This window comes from Entelurus aequoreus, linkage group LG09 (assembly GCF_033978785.1).
Source record: "Entelurus aequoreus isolate RoL-2023_Sb linkage group LG09, RoL_Eaeq_v1.1, whole genome shotgun sequence".
NCBI lineage: Eukaryota > Metazoa > Chordata > Actinopteri > Syngnathiformes > Syngnathidae > Entelurus > Entelurus aequoreus.
The window spans coordinates 15,480,146-15,491,321 of NC_084739.1; the positions used below are offsets into that span (position 1 = coordinate 15,480,146).

The 11,176-nt window shown below is 37.7% G+C and overlaps 1 protein-coding gene across 2 annotated transcripts in view; it reads right to left on the reverse strand.

Moving 5' to 3' along the window:
- Nucleotides 1-1,056: 1,056 nt before the first annotated feature.
- The window catches only part of got1 (glutamic-oxaloacetic transaminase 1, soluble), a 40,990-nt gene continuing 30,870 nt past the window's right edge, over nt 1,057-11,176 (reverse strand). The window contains exons 10-15 of one of the 2 annotated variants that reach the window (XM_062058170.1): nt 10,961-11,073; nt 10,527-10,631; nt 6,280-6,430; nt 5,838-6,003; nt 5,631-5,773; nt 1,057-1,706 (exon numbers count right to left, since the gene is read on the reverse strand). In XM_062058170.1, coding sequence (XP_061914154.1) covers nt 1,567-1,706; nt 5,631-5,773; nt 5,838-6,003; nt 6,280-6,430; nt 10,527-10,631; nt 10,961-11,073 — 818 coding nt within the window. In that variant the 3' untranslated portion in view covers nt 1,057-1,566. The remainder of the gene's footprint in view (nt 1,707-5,630; nt 5,774-5,837; nt 6,004-6,279; nt 6,431-10,526; nt 10,632-10,960; nt 11,074-11,176) is intronic. The other variant, XM_062058171.1, reaches the window with a different exon arrangement.

Consider the following 11,176-nt stretch of genomic DNA (forward strand, 5'->3'; position numbering starts at 1 on the left):
CAAATAGTTCAAGAAAGACCACAACAAATGAGCAATATTTTGCACTGTTATACAATTTAATAAATCAGAAACTGATGACATAGTGCTGTATTTTACATCTTTATCTCTTTTTTTCAACCAAAAATGCTTTGCTCTGATTAGGGGGTACTTGAATTAAAAAAATGTTCACAGGGGGTACATCACTGAAAAAAGGTTGAGAACCACTGATTTAAGGGACTGATTAAAACAAATTCAATTGATGCGTTTTGGTGTAATTTTTTCAATGACGTTTGTTTTTTCACACAGAATATATATTATTGACAAAAAAAAAATTCTGGATGTATGCATTTTTTGTGTCTTGAGCACATAAATGCAGCCTCCCTCCCGTGCACCTTCAGCATAATAAAAAAAACACAAAAAAAAGTGGTGTCAATGTAGATGCACTGCACGACTGCTGCTAAATAAAAAGTGGTACATGTCTCCGGTTTTCTGAAAACATAGCAAAACGCCACAGGTAACATGAATGTGCAGTAAATGAGTATCTCCATGGTGATGGCCTGTATATTACATGCAAAATCCTTATTTAAATAAGGCGGTCTGCAACACTTTTTAGTTGCACAAGCAGTCTTAGTGGTTGGCACCCGCATTAGTACATGCTATTTTATAGTTTGCACATGCTATATAGCGAGAGGTATTTGAATCTTAGTAAATCAGGCCCAAAGTGTGCAAAAACAAAAAAAAGTAATTTGATGTGACTGAGCGTTTGTTTGTGTGGCTCACAGTTATACTTTTCGACAGGTTTTGCCTCTGTTTTCTTGATCATTGTGTGTTTGTTTGGAGATGTGTGGGGCCTGCAAAGTCATATTTTGTCATTTGGATGTTACTGTACCGTCACCCAAAGATAATTACACAATGCACAAACGTAAAATATATTTAAATAAATAATATATCATGAATAATAAAAATGGCAGAGCTGCTAATCTGGTGTTGTTTTGCTTATTTATGCATTTCATTTTGTACTATTAGTTCATGCAATTCACATTCCAGCATAAACGACAATTGCACAAACATGTTTTGATGTATTTTTATTAGAAATGGCCATGAATTATTGTGCACATTAAGACATATTATTAAATAAGATGTTTCAAGTGTGGATAAAATAGCTTTTTCTAAGGAGACTTTTCACATTTTATTTCCTTTTAAAGACAGATATACACAGTGGAGCAACGTGCTCATATTTTAATACTGGCCAGCAGGAGGCGACACAACTACTAGGATAAGTGGCTATTTAAATCTTATTCTCGCTTGATTTAATGGTCAATATGACATGTTTCAAGTTGCCTTTAATGCAGCATCAATTGCTTTTTTCATTACATTTATTATAAAATACAGTTAAGCCTACAACCCTTTAAGTCTGGATTGGCACCAAATATTTGTCATGTATTCATTAAATATTGCTTGTACATAATGAATAAATGATTGTAATGCAATTAAAACACATTTAAATGCCCACTCTGAACCCACTTAGGGAAGATATTCTCCTAAATAATTAAGATAAGGTGACTATGCTGTGGAGAAGTGCGTCATTTACTGGACCTTAGTGACAGCCTCGTGGATGGACTCGGCCACGTAGTTGATGTTCCTACTGGTCAAACCGCACATGTTGATGCGACCGCTGGCCATTAGATAGATGTGTTTCTCCTTCACCAAATATTCCACTTGCTTGGCTGCAAGAAGAGCGGACAGTGGGAGAAGAACAAGGCTTACTTATTTCGGGTGTGTGACAGCAAAAAGCAGTGGTTGAATTGATGATTATGGCGGTCAGGCTTCCTATGTGTGGCTTTTGTTTTTGTTTTTATTTACAGTAGAGCCAAGGGCCGCCCCTCCTTATAGGCAAAGCATGCCCTGTCTGTGGAGGACCCGTTTTGCGTAAACATGTAAAATGTCAGGACGCTCCATATAAAAATTTCTAGCGAATGTATTCCTAGCCCCTTCCTGCTGCGTCATTGATAAGAATATAATGACACATTTCTCCCGACATTCTAACTTTCTCCCGTGGTGTCATTCAGGCATAAAATCCCGGTCGGGGTTGTGGAGGAACATGTCCAACTTTGTTTTCATTATTTCTAATGTGTTACTGTCACGTTCTGGTGTCGAGTGTTGTTGGTCTGGACCATACTTGCCAACCCTCCCGTTTTTAGCGGGAGAATCCCGGTATTCAGCGCCTCTCCCGACAACCTCCCGGCAGAGATTTTCTCCCGACAAACTCCCGGTATTCAGCCGGAGCTGGAGGCCACGCCCCCTCCAGCTCAATGCGGAAATTACAGACATGGCGACGCCGTCGACGAGCAAGATGAAGAAATACGCTTGCAAGTTCCAAAACGAATGGAAACAAGAATTTCAGTTCATCCAGGACAGTTGGAAGGGGAAGATGTATGTTGCCTGTAAATATGTAGAACAGACTTCTCCATTGAACACGGTGGCCGAAATGATATACTCATCATGAACGGAGAAGTTAAACAGGACAATACTGCCATCTAATGGATAGCCACCGGAACACTGAAATTCAAGTATTTCTTTTATGTAAATATATATATAAATATATATATATATATAGCTAGAATTCACTGAAAGTCAAGTATTTCATATGTATATATATATATATATATATATATATATATATATATATATATATATATATATATATATATATATATATATATATATATATGAAATACTCGAGTTGGTGAATTCTAGCTGTAAATAACCACGCCCCCCCGCCCCCAACCCCCCACCTCCCGATATTGGAGGTCTCAATGTTGGCAAGTATGGTCTGGACCCCAGGATGCAGAGGCGGCAAGCCAAGTGCATGTAAACAAAAACGTTATTAACCAAAAGTGCGCAGAAAGGCAAAAATAGACACAGCAAGCATAGTGAAAGACATGCTGCATGGACAATGATCCAGCCCGACTGGCATCAAAAGCCAGCGCTCAGACAGGAGAATAGTGGCAAAAAGGAGACAAACAAGAAATGGTCAGGAAATCAAACAAAATACCAGAACCTGCTAATAGTTGTTATGAGAGATCATGACCGTTATTTTGCACAAAAAAATACAAATTATTTAACAATTTATTTCCCATTAGTTCGTTTTAGTATATAAAACATGCATCAAATTAAATTCAATATTTGATTTAAAAAAGTATAAAAATATTTTGACATAAATGAAAAAAAAGTGTGAAAGTTTCTTTGGCGGGGAGTGGTCCTCAAAATACAATTCTGGTAAGGGCCCTAATATATCCTGGGGAGGCCCTGGTGGAACGTATTTGTTTTTGCATGAATTCGCCTAGTCGCAGCTTTTCTTCCGATCACTCACACACACCAGTGAAAAATTGTTATTAAGTTGGAGGAATTATTACGATGCCAAACACTTTATAGGGCAAGGGACCATTGCTACTTACACTATATTGCCAAAAGTATTGGGCCACCCATCCAAATGATCAGAATCAGGTGTTCTAATCACTTGGCCCGGCCACAGGTGTATAAAATCAAGCACTTAGGCATGGAGACTGTTGCTATAAACATTTGTGAAAGAATGGGCCGCTCTCAGTGATTTCCAGCGTGGAACTGTCATAGGATGCCACCTGTGCAACAAATCCAGTCGTGAAATTTCCTCGCTCCTAAATATTCCAAAGTCAACTGTCTTCTTTATTATAAGAAAATGGAAGAGTTTGGGAACAACAGCAACTCAGCCACCAAGTGGTAGGCCACGTAAACTGACAGAGGGGTCAGCGGATGCTGAAGCGCATAGTGCAAAGAGGTCGGCGACAGTTGCTACAGAGCTCCAAAGTTCATGTGACCTTCCAATTAGCCCACGTACAGTACGCAGAGAGCTTCATGGAATGGGTTTCCATGGCCGAGCAGCTGCATCTAAGCCATACATCACCAAGTCCAATGCAAAGCGTGGGATGCAGTGGTGTAAAGCACGTCGCCACTGGACTCTAGAGTAGTGGAGACGCGTTCTCTGGAGTGATGAATCACGCTTTTCCATCTGGCAATCTGATGGACGAGTCTGGGTTTGGAGGTTGCCAGGAGAACGGTACATTTCGGACTGCATTGTGCCGAGTGTGAAATTTGGTGGAGGAAGAATTATGGTGTGGGGTTGTTTTTCAGGAGTTGAGCTTCCAGTGACAGGAAATTTGAATGCTCCAGGATACCAAAACATTTTGGACAATTCTATGCTCCCAACCTTGTGGGAACAGTTTGGAGTGGGCCCCTTCCTCTTCCAACATGACTGTGCACCAGTGCACAAAGCAAGGTCCATAAAGACATGGATGACAGAATGGTGTGGATGAACTTGACTGGCCTGCACAGAGTCCTGACCTGAACCCGATAGAACACCTTTGGGATGAATTAGAACGGAGACTGAGAGCCAGGCCTTCTCCACCAACATCAGTGTGTGACCTCACCAATGCGCTTTTGGAAGGATGGTGGAAAATTCCTATAAACACACTCTGCAACCTTGTGGACAGCCTTCCCAGAAGAGTTGAAGCTGTAATAGCTGCAAAAGGTGGACCGACATCATATTGAACCCTATGGGTTAGGAATGGGATGGCACTTCAAGTTCATATTTGAGTCAAGGCAGGTGTCCAAATACTTTTGGCAATATAGTGTATCTTAAACCACAGGCATTTAATGAAAGCAAAAATGTAAATATGGTGAAAATTATTGTTTTAGGGGAAAAAAACACAAAAATGTATTTCAAAAGCAATTATTGAGCTATATTAGTCAGAGTTACTTAATGGACTCATTTTAAAACCACATATTTGAAAATCAAATCAAATGAAATAGGTCCTGTTAAACAAAACCTTAAAAATGTCTACTCTGAACAGGGGCGTACTGTCGCACCAAATTCTGGGCCCCTCCTCCCCCCGCCCAATACCACAGCTTCCTGAAGGGAACTCACAGCACGCATGTTGTGTACACTGCAAAAAGTCAGTGTTCAAAAACAAAAACAAAAAATACAAAAATTAGGGGTATTTTACTTGAACTAAGCAAAATTATCTGCCAATAAAACAAGAAAATTCGGCTTGTCAAGACTTTCCAAAACAAGTAAAATTAGCTAACCTCAATGAACCCAAAAATACCTTCAAATAAGTACAGTATATTCTCACTAATAACAAGTGCACTTTTCTTGGTAGAATTTTTTTTTTGACCTTTTTGCTCAATATGTTGAAAAATATTCGTAAATAAGTAAATGCTAGTGTCATTATCTTGACGTAATGATATGCGCTCGGCATCATGATTTTTTTTTTTTCATGCTTGAAGTAAGAAATGATTACTTTAAAAAAGTAGTTTTATACTTGTGAGTGTTGATGACACAGCTTTGCATCAGTTGATATTCTAGTTTCAAGCATGTTTTACTCAATATAGGTCATCAAATCTCAGCTACAAGCTGTAATATCATACTGAGATCATTTCGGACCAAAACCCTTAAAACAAGTAAAACACTCTAACATAAAATCTGCTTAGTGAGAAGAATTATCTTATCAGACAGAAAATAAGCAAATATCACCCTTATTTGAGATATTTCATCTTACTTAGATTTCAGTTTTTGCAGTGTACCTGTAGTGTATGATGTGTACTGTACTCACGGTTGAGGCCGGTGAAGCTGAACATGCCAATTTGCTCTGTTATGTGGTGCCATGTTCCGGGTGTACCCAGGGCCTGGAGCTTGGCCTTCAGCTGAGCCCTCATCAGCAACACCCTGTCAGCCATCGTCTTCACATTTTCCTTCCTGGCGTCACACAAATCCATGAACAACACGTCAAAACATTACGTCATTCAGGCAGATTGTTCACCATTCGGTAAAGAGCTCGGGTGAGTTGAGGGTGACGGCCACAACGCGAGCGCCCTGAGAGGGCGGGTTGGACCAGGTCGTCCGCACAATCTTCTCCATTTGGGACAGAACTCTCTTCAGGTTGTCGGCATCACGAGCCACCACGGTCAGGTTGCCAACACGCTCGTCTAATGGGATGGATTTATTATTTATTTCCAGTTTCCCTCTGGAATTAATTATATTTGTGCTGCTTTTAGAAGTAGTTCACCAGCTTTTTTTTTTTTTTAGCTCTGAGAAATAAACACTCCAATTTAAATTCCCCTGCGGGAGTTTTTCTTTTCTTAGTTATACACCTGCAAGCAAATTTTGAATGAATATATGATTCTATTTATGAATTTACATTTGTCATGCAACTGTCGACAACAAAAATGAGTGAACGTAGTGCAGAGCTGAAAATGACTTACTGTAAAGGCCAAAGTTCTTGGAGAACGACTGTGCGCAGAACATTTCAAAGCCCTTGGAAACAAAAAAACGCACCGCCCAGGCGTCTTTATCCAGGCTGCCCGAGGCGAATCCTTGATAAGCCGAGTCGAAAAAGACAAACAGCTTTCTTCTCTGGAAAAGACAAAGGTGAAAAATTATGTTATGCAAACATTCAAACTGGCTGAAACTACCTTGAATGTTATAAATGGATTATTTTGACTATACTTTTACTTAACCGCTATACAGTCAGTGATGCAATCAATGCATACCTCAGTGTAAAAATGTGTGAGGAGAGTTGCTGGCAAATTTTTACCCCAAAATACAGCCTGAAAGAACTTTACTGTTACCAAGTTTTCTGTAAATAAATGACACGCATTCCGGCAAAACGTTTAAAAACGTTCATGGATGACATTCTGACAATACAATTGCCTTTGTGTAAAAATAATGGGGTCTTTACTTAAGCAAATTCTAATAATGCAAGCAAGAAATATATATATTTGACAGCCCGAGTTTTAATGCAACCTACTTTTTACTTTTGAGTATTTTTGTGAAGAAGAAACTCTACTTTAACTAAGTTACATTGAGTTTTATCGTCATTATATTTATTTATAATTATTGCTATTATTAAAGACATACTTTTGGCTCGTTTTTCAGTATCTCAAAAGTACTTCCAGCGGCCACTGTCACATGACTCCGTTTCAGCAAACCAATGTAAGCACTAGTGACGTTTGACTCCGTTTCACCAATCAAACGGAGCCTGGAAGTCACATGACTGCACTCAAACTACACACTGCAAAAATTGACATGTCAGACAAGGCAGCACAATTCTTTAATGTTTACTTACAGACTAAAAAAAAATCACACTTATATCATGTGCTGTCATCTGTGCCAGTGGAAATGTTCACATTTCAGCCTACAAGAATTCCATTTCCAACTACGGAAAACATGTGGTAAGTTGTAGATGGTTTGTTTTTTATGTTTTAGCTGCACATATGCTAACATTAGCCTAGTTATAACGTCATAAACGACTGTAAAAAAGTGCATCTTTTGTAGCATATGTTGTAATAGGGTCTCTCTGTCTCTCAAATGCGCACACACACACACTCACAAGTCATATTATTTTAAAATAAAATAGAACATCAAAAGTAATGATAACATCAGGTCCTAAAGAAAATTATATATATATATATATACAGTATATATATATATATATATATATATATATATACAGTCGCGATCAAAAGTTTACATACACTTGTAAAGAACATAATGTCATGGCTGTCTTGAGTTTCCAATAATTTCTACAACTCTTATTTTTTTGTGATAAAGTGATTGGAGCACATACTTGTTGGTCACAAAAAACATTCATGAAGTTTGGTTCTTTTATGAATTTATTATGGGTCTACTGAAAATGTGACCAAATCTGCTGGGTCAAAAGTATACATACAGCAATGTTAATATTTGGTTGCATGTCCCTTGGCAAGTTTCACTGCAATAAGGCGCTTTTGGTAGCCATCCACAAGCTTCTGGTTGAATTTTTGACCACTCCTCTTGACAAAATTGGTGCAGTTCAGCTAAATGTGTTGGTTTTCTGACATGGATTTGTTTCTTCAGCATTGTCCACATGTTTAAGTCAGGACTTTGGGAAGGCCATTGTAAAACCTTCATTCTAGCTCCAATGGAACTGGTGCTTTACAGAGAGTAAATGGGACAATGAAAAATTAGGATTACCTCCAAATTCTTCAGGACGACCTAAAATCATCAGGAATGGCTAAATCAGGCTAGAATTAAGGTTTTAAAATGGCCTTCCCAAAGTCCTGACTTAAACGTGTGGACAATGCTGAAGAAACAAGTCCATGTCAGAAAACCAACAAATTTAGCTGAACTTCACCAATTCTGTCAAGAGGAGTGGTCACAATTTCAACCAGAAGCTTGTGGATAGCTACCAAAAGCACCTTATTGCAGGGGGGGGGGGGGGGTGATTCGGTGAACACATTTTTTTAACGAATCAATTTAAGGAACTGATTCTAGTGATTCAGTACAGTCAAAAGAACTGCCGATCCCATCACTAGCTCCAATCACTCTATCACAAAAAAATAAGAGTTGTAGAAATTATTGGAAACTCAAGACAGCCATGACATTATGTTCTTTACAAGTGTATGTAAACTTTTGCTCGCGACTACATATATATCATATATATATATACAGGCACGTGCACACATAGGGCCCTATGGGTGCTTTGAGCCCCTGCCCTTTTTTGCCTTGTCTTAAAAAGTGCCCTCTGCCTGTGTGTGTGGTTTTTTTTGTGTTTGTTTGTGTTTTCTTTAAACAACATTAATAAATTCCTGTCAGGGATGTTAAAAACAAAAAACAAAAAAAAAAAAACAGCGGTACAAAAACTCCACGTTTTCTTGTAATACCGGGTTGTTTGGGCCTGCCGCTTCCGCCAGAGAGAGAGAGAGAGGGCGAGTGAGTGAGTAAGTGAGAGGAGAGAGAGCCAAGTGCGCCCCTGAGGAGACGTGACAGTGGAGCAACTTGAACCTGTGAGTTATGGTCTAGTCGCCGTCCATTTATTCAGCATCTAATATGGGTAATATTTCAGAAAAACGCTGTATTATTCTATTATTCAATGTGTCAGCTTCTGTTTTTGCCGGACATCGGAGCACGGCGCATCAATTGAGCGCGGCGCATCAATTCCGCACAGAGCAGAGCGGATCGTGCGGGACAGGAAGTAGTGTACAAAATACAAAATAAAACACCGGGTTAATTTTCTAAATAAAATGCACTGTGTTTACGGCGGATCACATTTCTCTCACAGTAGAGGTCTAGATATAAAGTTTATTGTGACTTTGCTATTACTGTGTGGGTTAACAAAATAATAATAATAATAATGATAATAATGATAATAATAACAATAATAATAAGAAGAAGAATGATAATGATAATAATAATTATTATTATTATTATTACCGTATTAATATTAATAATAATAATAATTCCAGCATTCTGGGGATATAAGATGTAGGTTATCTGTTAGGAATATTACCATCTGTATTTAAACTTGATTCATGTTGATTATGCCTGCAGCACAATGCCAAAAAAAGAAAGGATACAGAAAAGGAAGGAAAAGGCACGCCAGGAAGCAGCTAAGGGTAGCAGACCTCTTAATGCATGGCTAAAACCAAGTACTAGCACCAGAATTCAAGAAAGACCACAGACCTCAGATAGTGTCACACCTGAGAAAGAGGCTGTTCCATGTTCAATATTAAAGTGCTTATCTTTAACAATAAATAGCCTAATAATAAACCAGTGTTTTGTTGCTTTTCATGTCTTCCAAGCCTATGATAATGTGAATTAACTCATTATGACAATAATTTGTTGACACAAAAGAAATGGCAATCTTTTCAAAGGACACACAGCTAAGTAGTTAGCTTCCTATTAGCAAATTTAATTATACATTAATTTCCGTATTGTGTAAAGGACCAAAAAAAAATGTCCTGCCCTTTTCTGACTTTGTGCCCCTGCCCCTCTATAATCATGTGCACGTCCCTGTATATATATATATATATATATATAATATATATATACATACATATATAATATATATATACATATATGCATACATATATACACATATACGATATAAATATACATACATATATAATATACAGTATATATACATACATATATACACATATATATCATATACTGTATATGCTATATATATATATATCATATATATGATATATACATACATATATCATATGTATATGATATACTGTATATACATATGTATCATATATGATATATACATACATATATCATATTTATATGACATATATACATATATATATATATATATACATACATATATATACACACACTAATATATATATATATATATATATATATATATATATATACATACACATATATATATAAATATATACATACATATATATACACATACATATATACATATAATACATGTATATACATACATATATACACATATGATAAATATATACATATATATATGAATGTGAATCATTACCCATTTGCCGTGACGGAGCCTTTAAAAAATATTGATTATTAGAGACCCTGCCAGGTATTTGCTTTTGTAGATCAGGCACCTGGCGACTACAGAGACTTGGTTCATCGAATAAAGTATTTTCAGCATTTACTGTAAATAAATCATTTACTATGGGGACAAAAATGATTAAAGTACCATCATCACTTCAGCAATCTGCTTCCACTGCTCCTGTGTGGGGTCTGTGCCAGTTGGATTGTGAGCACAAGCATGCAAGAGAAAGATGGAGCGTTCTGGGCAGCTCTGGGAAAAGAAAAGATGAAGTGGTAATGTCTTTTATTACATTGGAACTCATTTAGTCACAGACTGGAACGACACACTGGAAAGAATGTGGAATATTTGAATCGTCTCCTTCATCTCGGTCCGTTTATTCTCAGTGCATTAATAAATACATCACAACTGGACTGTTCAGATTGTCTTAGAAGACGTTTTGTTTCCTATCAAAGCAGGCTTTATCAGTTCATGCTCACAAACTTAGACAGGACAAATGCAGTCTGAGAGCCTGGTGCCGGATCCCAAGTATGTATCCTCTACATGTCCATACAAGATGGTCAGAGCTCATGGTGCTTTACCTCCAGGTCGCCAAGGAAACCAGACAGATCGAGGCCCCTCTTCTGCGCATCCCAGTACTTGTATGGACGGACATCCTCAAAGCCGGCGTTGGAGAAGACGCCATTGTGATTTTCTGTAGCATAAAAGAAGATTAAATGGTGTGTCTTTCACACAGAAACCATACAAAATCAGCTGCATTAGAGGTGTGCCTTTTATACAGATAATGTTGCAACTGT